The 21,376-nt window shown below is 40.1% G+C and overlaps 1 protein-coding gene across 1 annotated transcript in view; it reads left to right on the top strand.

Moving 5' to 3' along the window:
* Positions 1–5,366: 5,366 nt before the first annotated feature.
* Positions 5,367–21,376, top strand: part of LOC308084457 (uncharacterized protein) — a gene marked incomplete at both ends in the record, with an annotated part of 41,458 nt that continues 25,448 nt past the window's right edge. Inside the window, 6 exons of the mRNA XM_080427122.1 lie at positions 5,367–6,294; positions 6,664–6,896; positions 7,465–7,729; positions 17,484–17,890; positions 18,501–18,747; positions 19,818–20,267. Coding sequence (XP_080283248.1) covers positions 5,367–6,294; positions 6,664–6,896; positions 7,465–7,729; positions 17,484–17,890; positions 18,501–18,747; positions 19,818–20,267 — 2,530 coding nt within the window. The remainder of the gene's footprint in view (positions 6,295–6,663; positions 6,897–7,464; positions 7,730–17,483; positions 17,891–18,500; positions 18,748–19,817; positions 20,268–21,376) is intronic.

The raw sequence follows: 21,376 nt of genomic DNA, 5'->3' as shown, positions 1-21,376 counted from the left end.
TGCAGATTAAACATAGATTTCATAGATAGCTTCATAGACGTGTTTGACAGACACTGCCATCATGTTGGATTCATGTTAATGTGTATTTTCAGACATTTAACCACTTAAACTGTCAATACTCTAGTAAACTTGACCTTTCACTCTGTACTTAAACTGCTCTTTTTTCCCTATTTTTGCCAAAAATAGCAGCTATTTGAGCTGCTATTTTTGGCAAAAAGGCGTTGTGAGCTTGTAGATCTGCTATTTTTGGCTAAAGTTCTCCTTAGAATAGGGATGCTTTAGGGTTCAAGTGGTTAATGTAAAAAACATATCCTATCAGAAAGATTTGGCGGACCCCTGTAGTAACTCTCGGGTCCCGGACCCCCTGTTGAAGGCCCCTGGCCTGGACACTATTAGGCCTTCAGTTTATAAACTACACCCAAGCCCCCATTTAAAAAATAGGGCAAAATAGGGACGCTGATTGATTTGGTTTAATTAAGACAATGAGACGGGGCTGATTAGGGTTGCCTATAGCATTGGTTCTCAAAGTGGGGTCCGGGGACCCCCAGGTGTCCTTGGTGGGGGGTAGTTAATACGTATAGCATCACAATCATGTTAACCACTTTATTCATTTATAGGGCTATTCAAAAATAGCAGATCTACAGGCTCACAGTGCGTCACTTCATGCCACGCTGCGGCTGCGAGCTTGTATATCTGCTATTTTTTATAATTTGTTTATATCGATATCGTTTGGAAAATGTTGAATGATTTTTCTTTTTACACATAAATCTTCTCTTCTGTGGCTCCCTGGCACAAAGTTTGTCAACCACTGACATACAGTATAACTGGGAAGTTTCCCACAGAGAACTGGGTACTTTGACCTGGATAGTGGGCAGTGTGGGCACTGTTTGGAGGGAAGACTGGGCACTGTTTGGGGATATTTGGTTTGAAAAATAATGTATGCTTGATGTGTTGAAGTGATATGTTTTTGTTAAAACATAGTTTTCTGTTATAAAGTTAAAACTATATCCTGATAGTAATTGTGTCGCCTAGAGTGTGTTTGTTCAGTAACAGTGACAGTGGTCTGCTGTTTCTCCAGTATTTTAACCAGAAAATACATTTTCAGGTCGGGATACCAGTTTCGTCCAATCAGGAGAGAGGACCCATTTTAGCAACCTCCAATTTCTTATCTTGTTTCATCACTTCCAAGTTGACTTGTTTATCCTGTATATTGTTTATGTATGCGTTCTCTCTCCTGGTTGGATGACATCGGTATCCCAACCTGAAAATACCGACTATTTTCTGTTAAGTAAAGAGCTCTTTAGACCCTTGTTACTTAACAAACACTATTTTCACTAATAACAAAAAGAAAAGTAAAGAAAAATAACCACTTTTTTCCCCAGAAATATATGTGAATGTGGTACATCAAAATTGATTGATTGATTGATGTACTTTATTTAGTAAGACTTGAGAATCACAGTACATGGAAGTACAAATTGTCTACTAAACTGGAAGACTGCACTGAGCTTGTTTAAGATGAGAATGCACACAAATCATGATGACATATAAGAGACAGACAGATATACACAGTACTATACAGAATGTCATACAATCAGCTTACAGGTTACTGGTATGAAGAGTGAAAAATATGTACATGAGAAGAAGGAGAAAGGGGGGGGGGGTAGATTAGGACTTAGGTAGGTTAAGACTTGGACTGGGGCTATTTTAGAATTGCAGCCTCCTGAAGGTGTATCTTTAGGGCAGTTTTGAAAGTGAGTAGGGTTTTACACTGACACTCCTTTACTCCTTTTGGTATGGCATTCCACATTTTTGATGAATAGCATGAGAACGAGTTCATTCCCTTTGTTGAGCCAAATCTGGGTTGAACATGATTAGTGGAGCTGCCTCTGGTGTTATGATCATGGACTTCTTTAACATTTTGGAAGTATTTTGACAAATACAGGGGGATCCCAATGTTGTGGTGTATCTTGAAGACCAGGCCCATAGCAAGTTGCTGTACTCTGTCCTCAACCCTAAGCCATCCAATCAAGTCATCAAAAGAAAGGATGAAATTACCTACCTGGGCTCCATCTTGGAGGCAAACCTCTCTGGTAACAAAAACGCAGAAAAAGTGATCAAAAATGTCAACCAAACAACACGCTATTTGTGGAGGATTGATCGTCTAGTCAGTAAGAATACTCTGAAGATTCTTGCAGGGGCCCTCATACAAGGTTATTATGATTATGCATGCACTTCATGGTATCACAACACCTCCAAGGCCTTAAAAACAAGGCTCCAAACATCCCAAAACAAACTTGTAAGGCTACTTCTTGGCCTCAATCACAAAACCCATCTAAACCCTGCTAGGACTGGACCCAAAGAGGATGGATTCAGTTTTACCCAGGTGTAATGCCATTTGAAGAATAGAATTATGCTCTTTTAGCCTAAAAGAGTTACTGTATACAGTGTCTGAAAAACGGAGTAGCCCTGAAACATTTCTGTCCTGTCAATTGAAGTTCTGCCCGGTGGAACTTCAACCTGGTTTTGTTACTTTCTCCATTTACAACCCGTACATCTACATAAACGTTCAGATTTCAAATATAAAGTGCTGACCCCACGACCATGGATGTTACAATTTGAATCGGGTGGGTCTAAGTATCCGTATCTTCTGTATTGTTCAATAAAAAGCATTTTAATCCGATCGATGGCCATTTTCTCCGAATATTCTCCATATGCTTTCTACTACGCGACCCTATTGGTTGGGAGGTGTATTGCACTCTGATACAATATAACTCTATGAGAAAATGGCCATCGATCGGATTCAAATGTTTTTATTGAACAATACGGAAGATACGGGTACTTAAACCCACCCGGTTCGACTTATAACATCCGTAGCCATAGGTTTAGTACTTTATATATGAAATGTGAACGTTAATATAGATGTACGGGTTGTAAATGGAGAAAGTGCCAAAACCAAGTTGAAGTTCCGCAATGACGCTCGTGACTGACGAGCGTCATGTGTGAACCATGGCTAGGGGTAACTGTAGTATACAACCCTCGTAGACGTATTTATGATTCTGACGTTTTCAATCTACGAGAGTTGTAGGGTGCACTTCCCATAGTGACCTGGACTTTCTGCACTATGCCCCGTAGACACTCCAAACATTGTACAAAATTAAAATAAAGGCGCTTACCGCCGAGCCCCAAATGTTAACTGGGTCTACGGGGTAGTAGTGTAATGTAATAATCCATATCTTTCAATAAAGAAGTGTTTTAATGCCGTCTGTGGCCGATTCTGTCGGAAGTTCCCAATGGGCGGTAGTGACGGGAAGTGAGGGTGCGCATCCGGTGAAACCCGGAATTACACTAAATGTAAACAGGAAGTAAACGAGGGTGAAAAAATGGCGTTCAGCCACAGACGGCATTAAAACACTTCTTTATTGAAAGATATGGATTATTACATTACACTACTACCCCGTAGACCCAGTTAACATTTTGGGCTCGGCGGTAAGCGCCTTTATTTTCATTTTGTACAATGTTTGGAGTGTCTACGGGGCATAGTGCAGAAAGTCCAGGTCACTATGGGAAGTGCACCCTACAACTCTCGTAGATTGAAAACGTCAGAATCATAAATACGTCTACGAGGGTTGTATACTACAGCTAGGCTAGGGGAGGAGAGGCAAAAACTACAAGTCCCATGTTGCACCGCGGCTGGCGGCATGCGATGACGTCGGGGGTCTGCAGCTGCAGCCAGCTTGGTGCTTTGTGCAGCAGAGAGAGAGAGAGAGAGAGAGAGAGAGAGAGAGGCGACGCTCAGATGATCTGATCCAGACTCACTGCATCTACTGTAGGTAGGTTATACCTCCATCATCTCTGTGCGTTATTACTGCATTCACACACACTCACACACACACACACACACACACACACACACACACACACACACACACACACACACACACACACACACATACATGAGTGTGTGATCCATGCCGGGGCGGTTCCGATGCCACACTTAGGCTCAGATCGTGCATGTAATGAGTTAACGTGTGTCGGGCTAACAGGCTATTATTATTAGTGGTGATGTTTGTTATGTTGTGTTATTATGGTCATTGTGTGGTCAGTCTGTTGGTTATTATAAGTTAACAGTCTCCACTAATTAGCCCACATCGTGGTTATGGATCATGGAAGTGATGACTCCCTTTGAGGACCAAATGAAGTGAGATGAAGGATATTATAGAGCTGTGATAGACCAGGCTCTGCCCTCTTCCACCACAGCCCTCCTTGCCTTTTGTAATACTAATGTTATAAAGGCCATTCATTCACTCTCAGGACTCCATCTGTCGACCCATGGATGTCAGCCTGCATGGAGGACAGAGAGTGGATTTTAAAACTACTTGCATGACCTAAAACCTAATGATAAATGTGATATTATTCTACTGGCTTTATGACAATAAGAAAGGTAGAGGGTTGACTAACATAGCTACTTTGAAAAAGTAAAATGGCTTTATAGATAGATAGATACATTATCTAACTGTTAAAATCTGTAATGGTGTAGAATATGTTAATACTATATAACTTATACAATCTGTATGGTAGAGTATGTTAATACAATATAACGTATACAATATTTATGGTAGAGTATGTTAATACGATATAACTTATACAATATGTATGGTAGAGTATGATATATATATATATATATACATACATACATACATATATTGAATGTTTGGTGTTATTTTTGTATATGTTGATGAATTGAATACCTAGGACCCCAATTGTTGGGGGTATTTTTTTGGTGTTATCCTTTTAAACAAAGTGTTTGACTGTACTCGTGCTGTTTTACATTTCTGTCTCATAAAATATTCAATCAATCAAAACTTATACAATCTGTATGGTAGAGTATGTTAATACAACATAATGTATACAATCTGTATGGTAGAGTATGTTAATACAACATAATGTATACAATCTGTATGGTAGAGTATGTTAATACAACATAATGTATACAATCTGTATGGTAGAGTATGTTACAGGCATTTAGCAGACACCCTTAATCCAGAGAGACTTACAGTAAGCAAGGAAAACACAAGGTAATACATCACATGCATAGAGACAGTAATCTAGGGTCATCAATAATCTGTACATGTCAATACAGTATAACTATTACGTGTGCAGTGGTTGGAGGTTGTGAGACATTTAGTGAGACTAATTGATGGTTAGCGGGTATAAAACGTACATGGACTGTAACTGTAAGAAAACATGTAGTCCTGTGTGTAAAGACGTGTGTCACTCTTTACAGGTCCTTCATCCCATAGAGGTCCTTCATTCCTCTGAGGAGGAGGTCAGCCGGGTGGAGAAACGTCCACCCTCTCACCAGGACAATGGAGACGATGGAGACGGGACTCGAACCAGACGAGCTGGACCCCGAAGGACCGCCGCCTCTAGAGATCACTGACCCCACAACACCGCAACTACTGGACACCATGGACGGAGACCAAAGCACGGAGACCCAGACATTGATGTCACAAGTAGTGGAATATGAGCCGATTACTCCTGTCACAGGAAGTCCTACTAACTTTGAGGGTGTGTTGATGCTGGGCTCACAGCCTCTGTTCACCAGCGACACCCTGATCACCTTGATATCACACCAGGAGTCTGTAGGAACATCTGCAGATACTAGTACTGAAACATCACTATTACTAACACATCAGGAGTCTGTAGGAACATCTGGAGATACTAGTACTGAAACATCACTATTACTAACACATCAGGAGTCTGTAGGAACATCTGGAGAGACTAGTACTGAAACATTACCATTACTAGCACAACAGGAGTCTGTAGGAACATCTGGAGAGACTGTTAGTGACACATTAATACTGCCACTGCAGGGTGAGACAGTTACTCTGGAACCAGAAGGTGAGACAGATGCACAAGCAGGAGGTAAGACTGGTGCATTAGGAGGTGAGACACCGGGTGCGTCAGGAGGCGAGACAGCTGCACAAGCAGGAGGTGAGACGGGAGTGCCAGGAGGTGCTCCATCAGTGTCCAGTGAGACAGCAGCACAAACAATGGAGCATCCGAGGGCTGAGACGATGATGGACACTAACCCTAAATCTAGTGCCTCTGGTCCGGGTTCAAAGCCCTCTCCCGGCCCCGCTGGAGGCCTGAAGAAGCAGGAGAAAGCAGGAGGTCCCGAGAAGAAGCTGGAGAAGGTAGGAGGACCTTTGCCCAGAAGATACTTTCCAGGCAAAAGGCCTCTTGATCCCCTGAAGATGGACATGTCCAAGCCTGTGGTCATGCCTCTCTCCTGTGAGTTGTCTGTCTTAGCATTGCGACAAGTTTTGAGCATCCAAAATTATATTTCTGTCAATCCAATCGTTTCACCCCTTTTTTATGAGCCCGATATACTTCGTTGACCGGGGTATCCCCGGGATCTATACTTGGCCCCCTCCTTTTTTTCCATCTACACCAAACCTCTTCGTCAAAAATAGCCGATCTACACACTCACAACACGTTGCGTTGCGATGCATTCTGAGCTTGTAGACCGGCTATATTCAGAGATTTGTGGCAGAGTTTGTAAAGTGTCAATAGTTTCGCCAAATGTTCACCGCTTATGACATGCCCAGAATAGGGATGCTGCCTGTGGTTTCTTAATGTCCCTTCTTTGTGTCCCCACAGCGTCCCAGATGTCCCTGCAGTGTCTGGAGTGTCACATCATCTTCAGTGACAGTAAGAGCATGGAGCGCCACCTGAAGCTCAACCACCCGGCCCAGTACGAGCAGTGCATCCTGAGGAACGCGCTGTTCGCCTGCTACGTGTGCGACCGCCACTTCACCAACTCCACCGAGCTCATGGTCCACCAGAAGGCCCACGTGGAGAAGAAGCCCTTCAAGTGTCCCATCTGCTCACAGGTACAGTAATGTAGGACTGTCACACATATTACATGATATGGTCCGATTATGCAAGGAACACATCTGTGCCATTTTCAGATTTCTTAGGCTTTAAAAAAAATGTGCAGATCTACAAGCTCATAACGCGGCACAGATGCAAGCTTGTAGATGAAAAGTCTTTGTGCAAATCTTTCAATATAAATGTTTTTCTTTAAGCGAACATTTTTAACTCAAATCTGTGCTTCTGGGGGATTCTACAAATGTCTTCTAAATCAGTAGTTCTCACACGACAAGATTTTTCAACAGCGGTTCCAGTAGGAGACACAAAGAGTCTCCTTTGTGTCTCCTACCGGAACCGCTGCCTACCGGTCCACCGGCCATCAAATTATTGTCTTAGGAATACGATAAAAACCAAAAAAATATCCATGAATTCAAGTCTCCGTGGGGTGACTAATCATTTTGTTTTTGGGTGAGCTATCCCTTTTAATGGGTTAAATCATTAATCACAATCATTTGTAAGACGATTAATTGTCCACTAACAGTCTCATGATCGTGACACCCCCCTCCCCCCCCTCTCTGCTCCTCACAGACCTACAAGAAGTCCTCAGAGCTCACCCTCCACAAGAAGCTGCATTTCGGCGAGGACGGCTACGCCTGCACCGACTGCAGCAAGCCCTGCAAGACGCTGACGCTGCTGAAGTACCACCGGCGCACGCACACCGGCGAGACGCCCTACGTGTGCCGGGAGTGTGGCGCCCGCTTCGCCCAGACCAAGGCTCTGCAGAGACACCAGCTGTCTCACTCCTCAGAGGAACCCGAGGAACCTGAGGCACAACAACAACCCAAGAGCAAAGGTTTGACTCACTGACCTCTTATACTTCATTATTAACCCTATATACTGACCTCTTATACTTCATTATTAACCCTATATACTGACCTCTTATACTTCATTATTAACCCTATATACTGACCTCTTATACTTCATTATTAACCCTATATACTGACCTCTTATACTTCATTATTAACCCTATATACTGACCTCTTATACTTCATTATTAACCCTATATACTGACCTCTTATACTTCATTATTAACCCTATATACTGATCTCTTATTATACATCATTATTAACCCTATATACTGACCTCTTATACTTCATTATTAACCCTATATACTGACCTCTTATACTTCATTATTAACCCTATATACGGACCTCTTATACTTCATTATTAACCCTATATACTGACCTCTTATACATCATTATTAACCCTATATACTGACCTCTTATACTTCATTATTAACCCTATATACTGACCTCTTATACATCATTATTAACCCTATATACTGACCTCTTATACTTCATTATTAACCCTATATACTGACCTCTTATACTTCATTATTAACCCTATATACTGACCTCTTATACATCATTATTAACCCTATATACTGACCTCTTATACTTCATTATTAACCCTATATACTGACCTCTTATACATCATTATTAACCCTATATACTGACCTCTTATACTTCATTATTAACCCTATATACTGACCTCTTATACATCATTATTAACCCTATATACTGACCTCTTATACTTCATTATTAACCCTATATACTGACCTCTTATACATCATTATTAACCCTATATACTGACCTCTTATACTTCATTATTAACCCTATATACTGACCTCTTATACTTCATTATTAACCCTATATACTGACCTCTTATACATCATTATTAACACATTAACCGCCAAGAACGTAGTCCTACGGTCCGTTAAATCCAACTGTTAAGCGCCGAGACCGTAGCCCTACGGTCCACGGTCTTTTCGCGCTATTCACTTCCGGGTTCACTTTCGGAATTTTTTTGATCCACTTCCGTTTCCGGTTTGATGACCGGAAATAGAATTATTTGGGATCCGGTTTTGACGATCACGTCCGCTCTCGTTCTACAGACGAAACTGAAACTCAATTCTCTTCCTGTAGTTTTTTCTCCTCGCATTTCACTGTTTAACGTAATCCGCTCTAACTACAACATGGATACCCCGTTTGACACGTGGTCTTCACTGGGAGATACAGTGGGATGTCGCGGATGTAAACAGACCTTGTACGGCTCAATCTTAAGGATTTTAACAAGATCTATGGCGACATGAAAAAAACTAAAAAACAACAAAAACACCTTGGCACTGGTGAGTACATTATGAGATTAACCTCTGGCGGTCGATGTGTTAACCCTATATACTGACCTCTTATACTTCATTATTAGCCCTATATACTGACCTCTTATACTTCATTATTAACCCTATATACTGACCTCTTATACTTCATTATTAACCCTATATACTGACCTCTTATACTGCATTATTAACCCTATATACTGACCTCTTATACTTCATTATTAACCCTATATACTGACCTCTTATACTTCATTATTAACCCTATATACTGACCTCTTATACTGCATTATTAACCCTATATACTGACCTCTTATACTTCATTATTAACCCTATATACTGACCTCTTATACTTAATTATTAACCCTATATACTGACCTCTTATACTTCATTATTAACCCTATATACTGACCTCTTATACTTCATTATTAACCCTATATACTGACCTCTTATACTTCATTATTAACCCTATATACTGACCTCTTATACTTCATTATTAACCCTATATACTGACCTCTTATACTTCATTATTAACCCTATATACTGACCTCTTATACATCATTATTAACCCTATATACTGACCTCTTATACTTCATTATTAACCCTATATACTGACCTCTTATACATCATTATTAACCCTATATACTGACCTCTTATACTTCATTATTAACCCTATATACTGACCTCTTATACTTCATTATTAACCCTATATACTGACCTCTTATACATCATTATTAACCCTATATACTGACCTCTTATACTTCATTATTAACCCTATATACTGACCTCTTATACTTCATTATTAACCCTATACTGACCTCTTATACTTCATTATTAACCCTATATACTGACCTCTTATACTTCATTATTAACCCTATATACTGACCTCTTATACTTCATTATTAACCCTATATACTGACCTCTTATACATCATTATTAACCCTATATACTGACCTCTTATACTTCATTATTAACCCTATATACTGACCTCTTATACATCATTATTAACCCTATATACTGACCTCTTATACTTCATTATTAACCCTATATACTGACCTCTTATACTTCATTATTAACCCTATATACTGACCTCTTATACATCATTATTAACCCTATATACTGACCTCTTATACTTCATTATTAGCCCTATATACTGACCTCTTATACTTCATTATTAACCCTATATACTGACCTCTTATACTTCATTATTAACCCTATATACTGACCTCTTATACTGCATTATTAACCCTATATACTGACCTCTTATACTTCATTATTAACCCTATATACTGACCTCTTATACTTCATTATTAACCCTATATACTGACCTCTTATACTGCATTATTAACCCTATATACTGACCTCTTATACTTCATTATTAACCCTATATACTGACCTCTTATACTTAATTATTAACCCTATATACTGACCTCTTATACTTCATTATTAACCCTATATACTGACCTCTTATACTTCATTATTAACCCTATATACTGACCTCTTATACTTCATTATTAACCCTATATACTGACCTCTTATACTTCATTATTAACCCTATATACTGACCTCTTATACTTCATTATTAACCCTATATACTGACCTCTTATACATCATTATTAACCCTATATACTGACCTCTTATACTTCATTATTAACCCTATATACTGACCTCTTATACATCATTATTAACCCTATATACTGACCTCTTATACTTCATTATTAACCCTATATACTGACCTCTTATACTTCATTATTAACCCTATATACTGACCTCTTATACATCATTATTAACCCTATATACTGACCTCTTATACTTCATTATTAACCCTATATACTGACCTCTTATACTTCATTATTAACCCTATACTGACCTCTTATACTTCATTATTAACCCTATATACTGACCTCTTATACTTCATTATTAACCCTATATACTGACCTCTTATACATCATTATTAACCCTATATACTGACCTCTTATACTTCATTATTAACCCTATATACTGACCTCTTATACTTCATTATTAACCCTATATACTGACCTCTTATACATCATTATTAACCCTATATACTGACCTCTTATACTTCATTATTAACCCTATATACTGACCTCTTATACTTCATTATTAACCCTATATACTGACCTCTTATACATCATTATTAACACATTTAGACTGGGAAAGAATCTGTGTCATTTTTAGATTTATTTCGGCTAATAGCAGATCTACCTACATTTTTCAAAAATAGCAGATCTACAAGATCATAGCGTGGCACCGAGTGCCGCGCTATGATCTTGTAGATCTTGTAGATCTGCTATTTTTGAAAAATCGTGAAGATTTGTGCAAATCTTTGAATATATATATTTTAACATTTGTAACTCAAATCTTTGCTTCTGGGAATTCCACAAATGTCTTCTAAAACAGGTTTCTGAAAAACGTATGTTGCTTTGTTCTCAAACCTTTTCATGTCAAGGACCCCCAAAACGATATGTATTTGGCCAGATTTGAGTTACAAATGTTCCCTTTGAAAAATGTATATTCAAATATATATTCAAATATTTGCACTAACGCTCAAGATTTTTCAAAAATGGCAGATCTACAAGCTCATAGCACTATGAGCTTGTAGATCTGCTATTTTTGAATAGCCAAAGTATAAAATATGGATAAAGTGGTTACACAGATGCGTTCCCAGTTTGAATGAGTTAAACACTATATACTTTGTTGTACGATGAATAGAGTAAAAATAGCCGATCTGCACTGATTGATTGATTGATTGAATACTTATTTGACTATTTTTAAAGGAACTGGCAGAACAGTAAGTTAAAGTTAAAAACTCACATCCAAATGGATGAGACACAGAAAGCCATTGGTTTGTTTCCATTGTGGTCCATTAAACGTTCAACACTCAAACAACTGGACAAAACAACAAAACTAAAACACTACACCCAAATATAGAAAATGTAAATATACAGATTAAATAATTCCCGGTAGTGACATAAAGGGGGGGGGGGGTAATACGGCACATGAAGGATGTCACTCACAGGAAGTGAGCTGTTTTACAACCCTGGGGTCGGAGGTCAGCCCAATGTGACTGTTGGTGGAGCCATGCTTTTAGGACGGCCTTAAACTTTAATGGGGAAGTTAACCCTATCAGGGCTGTTGGTAGAGGAGCATTCCACAGTGTTGTGGCTGTGTAGTAGAATGCATTTTTTACCTTGAAGACCAGGGACGCATCTGTGTCCTTTTTAGATTTCTTTGGCTATTCAAAAATAGCAGATATACAAGCTCATAGCACGGCATCAAGTGCTGCGGTATGAGCTTGTAGATCTGCTATTTCTTTTTGAAAAATCGTGACAATTTGTGCAAATCTTTATTTTGAATATATATAATTTTTTTTTAAGCGAACATTTGTAACTCAAATCTTTGCTTCAGGGGATTCTACATGTCTTCTAAATCCTACTTTCTTTTTTTAAAGGTATGTTGCTATACCGTAATTTTCGCACTATAAGGCGCACCTGAATATAAGCCGCAGCAACTAAATTGAATGATTTGTACATATATAAGCCGCACTGGACTACAAGCCGCGGGTGTTTTAATGTTTAATTACCATATGTAAGGTTTGGTGCACAGAGGGGACTGTCGGGAAAGAGATGGCTGTTTGGGGAAGCTCCCATTTATTAACATTTCAACAAACAAGTAGAGATACCGCGATCCGATTAACAACAGCTAAACAATGGAGATCGCATCGCAGCGAAAATGCAGATCAAACGCTCCGATCAAAGCACTCCATTCCAGTACTCCACTCCAACAGTTCTATGCAGCACTTCTAACCAGCACGCTGTGAAACTTTGCTGACTATGATTCTGGAGAGGTTATGTTCTCTGTTTGAGTAATATCACTTGATCAATCCTTTTTTAACATTTAGTTTTAACATAAAATCAGTAATAAAAAGTAAGAGCAGAGCGTGGACCGCGGTCTTGGCCGCGCGCCACATGTTGTACGGGCTGACACACATTGTCTGTGCGAGCAACACAGAAGTGCGCAGCGCGTCCAGATCCAGACTTCATTAAAATTCTCCGTCACCGTCATCCACACAAGTATGTTTATAAATACCTTGTGACTGTTAAGTTTTATCACCAGCCAATCAAACAATACGATTTGAAACGCAAATGATTTTGGCTGAATTAACAACACTGGCTTTTGTGACGCGAGCGGCGAGCCTCTCTCTCGCAGTGGTGTAAATGAATGACCTTCTAATCTTCATCATCCTAAAGCGTCACACAAAAGCAACAAAAGTAGATCTACAAGCTCTATGAGGTTTCCACCCGACAGAGACAATATTATGTACTGTATAGTCCCTGTCACTGCCAAACCTAACCGGTATTGGGGAGGGTGTAGACTACTAGAGACAACCACTTTCTTCTGTCGTTTTCTTCTGTCTCTTCCTCACTCATTCTCCCCTCTCATCCCCTCTCCTCTAGGCCATTGGTTTTCAACCTTTTTCATATCAAGGTCCATTATTTATTCCACATTTAAGCCACGGATCCCACCATTGATGAGATTTAGACTCTCAGACCCAAAACTAGAATATTTTGTTATCGTTGGATAAGACTAAACAATGTGACTACTTTTTCCACCACTGCTCTCTCGAACCTGGTGATTAATCATTAACCCACAGAACGTATTATTGTCCGTCTTATTAAAAAAGACAATGCCTACATAAAAGGGAAACTTAGATGGTGTCTTTTGCAACATAGTAGGCCTAGCTGTCCATCGAGGCTCTTTAGACTGATTGGGACCAGTGGCGTTCCCAGAAATTACATTTAGGGCAGGCGAGATTTTTTTCTCTACCTACCCCCCCTCTCGGACTCGGGGGGGAAAAATGTTGGGGGGAAATCTCGGGGGAAACAAGTTAACAACAACACTACACTGACTACAAACTGAAAAACGTTAATAAAAACAATATGCAAGTATAATCAATCAGTCAATTATTCAGCGGTGGTCTCTTCATGTTGTAGTTTAATGGCTCAAGCTGCTCTCAGAGCCCCTTTTATGCCAGGTGAGTAAGGTGATGGCCCAGACCCTGAAGTACTGCTTCTGGTTTACAAGCTGTTTTCGCCGAATGTTCACCTACAGTATTATGACATGCCCAGTATAGGGAGGGACACTAGGGTTCATGTGGTTAAACCTATTTGTGCCGTGATTACACATACTCGAACATACTGCAAAGCAAAAAGAACATTTTGTGAAATGACATCGTCACCAACAACATTCCCTTCTTCTTTATCCCTATAGCTATAAAATACCCGTGTTCTTCGTGTCTTTTTTATCCCTATAGCTATAAAATACCCGTGTTCTTCGTGTCTTCTTTATCCCTATAGCTATAAAATACCCGTGTTCTTCGTGTCTTCTTTATCCCTATAGCTATAAAATACCCGTGTTCTTCGTGTCTTCTTTATCCCTATAGCTATAAAATACCCGTGTTCTTCGTGTCTTCTTTATCCCTATAGCTATAAAATACCCGTGTTCTACGTGTCTTCTTTATCCCTATAGCTATAAAATACCCGTGTTCTTCGTGTCTTCTTTATCCCTATAGCTATAAAATACCCGTGTTCTACGTGTCTTCTTTATCCCTATAGCTATAAAATACCCGTGTTCTTCGTGTCTTCTTTATCCCTATAGCTATAAAATACCCGTGTTCTTCGTGTCTTCTTTATCCCTATAGCTATAAAATACCCGTGTTCTTCGTGTCTTCTTTATCCCTATAGCTATAAAATACCCGTGTTCTACGTGTCTTCTTTATCCCTATAGCTATAAAATACCCGTGTTCTTCGTGTCTTCTTTATCCCTATAGCTATAAAATACCCGTGTTCTTCGTGTCTTCTTTATCCCTATAGCTATAAAATACCCGTGTTCTACGTGTCTTCTTTATCCCTATAGCTATAAAATACCCGTGTTCTACGTGTCTTCTTTATCCCTATAGCTATAAAATACCCGTGTTCTTCGTGTCTTCTTTATCCCTATAGCTATAAAATACCCGTGTTCTTCGTGTCTTCTTTATCCCTATAGCTATAAAATACCCGTGTTCTTCGTGTCTTCTTTATCCCTATAGCTATAAAATACCCGTGTTCTATGTGTCTTCTTTATCCCTATAGCTATAAAATACCCGTGTTCTACGTGTCTTCTTTATCCCTATAGCTATAAAATACCTGTGTTCTACGTGTCTTCTTTATCCCTATAGCTATAAAATACCCGTGTTCTTCGTGTCTTCTTTATCCCTATAGCTATAAAATACCCGTGTTCTATGTGTCTTCTTTATCCCTATAGCTATAAAATACCCGTGTTCTACGTGTCTTCTTTATCCCTATAGCTATAAAATACCCGTGTTCTACGTGTCTTCTTTATCCCTATAGCTATAAAATACCCGTGTTCTTCGTGTCTTCTTTATCCCTATAGCTATAAAATACCCGTGTTCTTCGTGTCTTCTTTATCCCTATAGCTATAAAATACCCGTGTTCTTCGTGTCTTCTTTATCCCTATAGCTATAAAATACCCGTGTTCTTCGTGTCTTCTTTATCCCTATAGCTATAAAATACCCGTCTTCTTCGTGTCTTTTTTTATCCCTATAGCTATAAAATACCCGTGTTCTTCGTGTCTTCTTTATCCCTATAGCTATAAAATACCCGTGTTCTACGTGTCTTCTTTATCCCTATAGCTATAAAATACCCGTGTTCTTCGTGTCTTCTTTATCCCTATAGCTATAAAATACCCGTGTTCTACGTGTCTTCTTTATCCCTATAGCTATAAAATACCCGTCTTCTTCGTGTCTTTTTTATCCCTATAGCTATAAAATACCCGTGTTCTTCGTGTCTTCTTTATCCCTATAGCTATAAAATACCTGTGTTCTTCGTGTCTTCTTTATCCCTATAGCTATAAAATACCCGTGTTCTACGTGTCTTCTTTATCCCTATAGCTATAAAATACCCGTGTTCTTCGTGTCTTCTTTATCCCTATAGCTATAAAATACCCGTGTTCTTCGTGTCTTCTTTATCCCTATAGCTATAAAATACCCGTGTTCTTCGTGTCTTCTTTATCCCTATAGCTATAAAATACCCGTGTTCATCGTGTCTTCTTTATCCCTATAGCTATAAAATACCCGTGTTCATCGTGTCTTCTTTATCCCTATAGCTATAAAATACCCGTGTTCTACGTGTCTTCTTTATCCCTATAGCGCTAAAATACCCGTGTTCTACGTGTCTTCTTTATCCCTATAGCTATAAAATACCCGTGTTCTACGTGTCTTCTTTATCCCTATAGCTATAAAATACCCGTGTTCTACGTGTCTTCTTTATCCCTATAGCTATAAAATACCCGTGTTCTTCGTGTCTTCTTTATCCCTATAGCTATAAAATACCCGTGTTCTTCGTGTCTTCTTTATCCCTATAGCTATAAAATACCCGTGTTCTTCGTGTCTTCTTTATCCCTATAGCTATAAAATACCCGTGTTCTACGTGTCTTCTTTATCCCTATAGCTATAAAATACCCGTGTTCTTCGTGTCTTCTTTATCCCTATAGCTATAAAATACCCGTGTTCTACGTGTCTTCTTTATCCCTATAGCTATAAAATACCCGTGTTCTTCGTGTCTTCTTTATCCCTATAGCTATAAAATACCCGTGTTCTTCGTGTCTTCTTTATCCCTATAGCTATAAAATACCCGTGTTCTACGTGTCTTCTTTATCCCTATAGCTATAAAATACCCGTGTTCTTCGTGTCTTCTTTATCCCTATAGCTATAAAATACCCGTGTTCTACGTGTCTTCTTTATCCCTATAGCTATAAAATACCCGTGTTCTTCGTGTCTTCTTTATCCCTATAGCTATAAAATACCCGTGTTCTTCGTGTCTTCTTTATCCCTATAGCTATAAAATACCCGTGTTCTTCGTGTCTTCTTTATCCCTATAGCTATAAAATACCCGTGTTCTACGTGTCTTCTTTATCCCTATAGCTATAAAATACCCGTGTTCTTCGTGTCTTCTTTATCCCTATAGCTATAAAATACCCGTGTTCTACGTGTCTTCTTTATCCCTATAGCTATAAAATACACCCGTGTTCTACGTGTCTTCTTTATCCCTATAGCTATAAAATACCCGTGTTCTTCGTGTCTTCTTTATCCCTATAGCTATAAAATACCCGTGTTCTTCGTGTCTTCTTTATCCCTATAGCTATAAAATACCCGTGTTCTTCGTGTCTTCTTTATCCCTATAGCTATAAAATACCCGTGTTCTACGTGTCTTCTTTATCCCTATAGCTATAAAATACCCGTGTTCTACGTGTCTTCTTTATCCCTATAGCTATAAAATACCCGTGTTCTACGTGTCTTCTTTATCCCTATAGCTATAAAATACCCGTGTTCTTCGTGTCTTCTTTATCCCTATAGCTATAAAATACCCGTGTTCTTCGTGCAAGGCGGTGTTCAGGACCCCCAAGGGACGAGGTCGTCACATGAAGACCAAGCACAGCGTGTCGCCGCCGGCCGCCGAGAACGACAGCCTCCAGGCGGGGAAGACGCAGGGCGTCCCGACCATAACGCCCATCTCCATCTGCCAGCCGTCTCTGCTGCAGATGGAGTCCATGGGCCCGCTGCAGAAGGTGGACTCCAACATGGACACGGAGCTGATCTGCAAGCTGATCGAGTCCATGGCCAACGTGCACAGAGTCAACCAGGTGGTGGTTTTGGGACAGGTGGCGCCGCAGGCTCCGCCGCCGACAAACGCGCCGGACGAAGAAGCGCCGCTCGCCCAGGGAGGAGGGTCTGTGAATGCAAGCGTCACCCCGTCGCCCCAGGTCAGTGGTGTAAAGTAACTAAACGTTTTAGTACTTTTACTTGTGGTACTTTAACCCATTAAGTAATTAACCCTGGAACTGTGTCATTTTTTTATTTGAGCTAAAAAGCATTATTTTACACTTTAGGCTATTCAAAAATAGCAGATCTACAAGCTCATAGCGCGGCACCGAGTGCCGCGCTACGAGCTTGTATATCTGCTATTTTTGAAAAATCATGAAAATGTGTGCAAATCTTTGAACATAATATATTTTTAAAGCGAACATTTTTATCTCAAATCTTTGCTTCTGGGGGTCCCTGGAACAATATATTTTGATGGGGGTCTGCGGCTAAATACATGTAATTTTGGGGGTCCTTGACATGAAAAAGATTGAGCACCACTGATACAGAAACATACGTTTTTCAGAAAACTGTTGAGATTTAGGAGACATGTAGAATCGGCTTCAGGTCTCAATGGGTTAAGTGCATTTTGATACCAATACCTTTGTACTTTAACTCAAGTAAATTTCGAATTTCGGAACTTTTACTTGCAACAGAGTACTTCTACATTGCAGCATCGATACTTTTACTCAAGTAAAACATTTGAGTACTTTTTCCACCCCGTCGCCCCAGGTGACCGATCCGTCCGTAGCGGTGGGACCGTACGACTCGTCGTTGGAGCACACCATCATCCTGGAACCCATCACGCCGGACGGACAGCTAATCAACCCATCGTTCGCGCACACCGCGGAGCCGCCGCTGGTGGACATTAACGGGTTAACGCTCGTCCCCGAGCCGCCGACGGAAGAACGCCGCCACCAGAGCGCCGGCGAGTTGATGCTTCGGCTTCTGGAGCAGCAGCCGGACGCCTCTGGCTCGGGTAGGGATGTTAACAATGAATCTATAATCGATTACCATTAAGATTTTTTTCGATAAAAATGATCGATTTTCAATTAATTGAAAAAAGAATATTTTTGAAAAAAAGTATATATATTTTTTTTTTGGGGGCTAGTGAACAGTTACATGTATGGATGGTGTGTGTGATCAAATATGAGCTTACCATAATCACAGTAATCCTTAACTCTCTCAGTGCCAGACCCCGAGTTATCCCGAGTTTTTGGGTTATACTCTCAGTGCCAGAACGAGAAATCCCGAGTTTAAAAAAATTAAAAAATAAATAAAAAACAAGTTTTTTTCTTTTTTTTTTTTTGAAAAAAGTGTTCAGAACCCAAGATATCATTATCTGAAGATTTGCAGCTCCATCCAATCTTTGTTTAACTCATTCACTGCCACAATTATTGCTGGCCGCGTTTGCCCACTGCCAGAGATTTTTCATTTAAAAAAAAAAGTACTCAGGAGCCGAGATACAGAATTTTTAAGTTTTAAGTTAACAAGGAAGTGGATGGGAGTGTAGATCTTTAAACAATCATATCTCCTTGGTCTTTGGGTCAAATTTGAAAAAAAAACTAAAAAAAAAAAAAGAATTACGTTTTTTACGTCAGTGGCAGGATTGGTAAACGGGACAAATTACGTTTTTTACGTCAGTGGCAGTGAATGAGTTAACCTATAACTGAAAAAGCCTGTATCTCGCTTCCTAAGCACTTTTTTTTTTCTTTGAAAAAACAAAACAAAATCTGGCATGGTTCGCAATATTTTTTTTATTTCATTGGCACTGAGAAGGTTAATCATATTCCATCAAATTCAAGGGATTTTGAAGAGAAATGAGACCAGACTCCATAGAGCACTGCAGAGGGGAGGTGTGTGTGTCTGTGTCCAGCTGATGCTCGTTGATGCTCGTTAATGTTATATACATCAAGGCCATTATATTTCTGCACTCATTTTTGGACAAGAATTTTCCTGGTCCTAAAAAAGCGCCGCTTATCAGTTTATCGGTTAATTGATCGATAAGGTTATCAATTAATGAATTAATTGATAAATTTGCATCCCTAGGCTCGGGTACGCTGGAGGAAGCCATGGGTCACATGGTTGAGTGTCAGAGCGAAGCCGCTGACCTCACGCAACACGACCCGGAGCAGCAGACGGTCGTCTTAGAGCTGACCTCCGTGCTGACCCCCACCCTAGAGTTTGAACAGAACCGCCCCGAGCCCGCCTCCTCGTTGATACCCACCGACGAGCTGGAGGACAGCCTCCACCACCATCAGGCCGGAATGGGGGGGGGAGGTCCCGAGGAGGGCCGGTTGCCGGTCCCGCCGCCGTCTCTCGTCCATACGGTTCAGTTGGAGCTGGATCAGCAGGACCTCTCTGTCTGCGCGTTCATGACGGCGGAGACGCCCAGCCTCCCCGGCGGGGAATCCCAAACTAACCCTGAAGCAGAGGCTTTGACGCCGAACCTCGCGGTGGAATCGCAAACCGACCCTGAAACGCAGACTCTCAACACAGGTTCTTAAGTTACTAGTTACTTTGTAGATTTTGATAATCATTACATTACATTACATTATATTACATTACATTACAGTCATTTAGCAGACACTTTTATCCAAAGCGACTTACATTAAGTGTATTCAACATTGGTAGGGGAACGAAACTACTAATCACCGGAAGTCTGAAGTGCATTCTCTTCTAAAACAAGCAACTAAGAGTATACCTAGCGCTAAGGTAAAAGTGCAATATATCAGCTACCTACTTTCTTAAGCAGATGAGACAAAATAGGAATAAATCAAATGAGCAAGAGCTAAAACAAATAAGTGTATCGAATAAACAAGATCCAATAAAACAATAAAACAAGAGTTCGTACAACTAGTTAACTCTCTCAGTGCCACGCCCCGACATATCCCGAGTTTTTCCCGAGTACCCTCAGTGCCAGCACGAGAAATCCCGAGTTTTTACTTTTGACTGTGGTCGCGCTATTCTGTATATTTTTCATGATCACTTTCGCTTCCTGACTACATCAGACTCACCCGGAGCCGGATGTAAAAAAAAAAATTCATTTCCGGGTCACGTTGTTTTTCTCCGGTGATTTTCGGCCAGAATAGGGAAAGTCACGGTTTTTCACACGGTATAAAAAGCGAACGGAGAGGTCCACGTCTACTCTCTTTGGTCTGGGTGACGATCAGTCATCGTAGTCGTGTATCGCATCGTAATTTAGCCCGATCAACGATTATCGAAAATGTCAACATCCGGTTCTGACCGGATATGACGTGAGCCTGTTTGGGAGGGGGCAAGTGAGCCAGCGAGATCATCAATGTGTCGATTTGTTGCTCTCTACTGGTAGAACTGTATTATGGGTTTAAAACCCCAATCAGATCATTTATTTGAATGAAAAATTACAAAATTAAAAATAAAAAAAAACGCAAATTCCTGGCAGTTTGGGAGTACTTTATGAAAATACTCTTGGCACTGAAAGAGTTAACAACTAGGCAAGGCGAAGAGGAAGGGTAGTGTTTCCTGAAGAGGTGGGTTTTCAGCCTGCGGAGAAAGATGGGCAGTTACTCTGCTGTCCTGACATCAGTGGGGAGTTCATTCCTTTACAAAACATACATTAACCACTC

Source organism: Gymnoscopelus braueri (genome assembly GCF_963280865.1).
Source record: "Gymnoscopelus braueri genome assembly, chromosome: 4".
Lineage (NCBI taxonomy): Eukaryota > Metazoa > Chordata > Actinopteri > Myctophiformes > Myctophidae > Gymnoscopelus > Gymnoscopelus braueri.
This window is presented reverse-complemented; position numbering and strand designations above follow the sequence as displayed.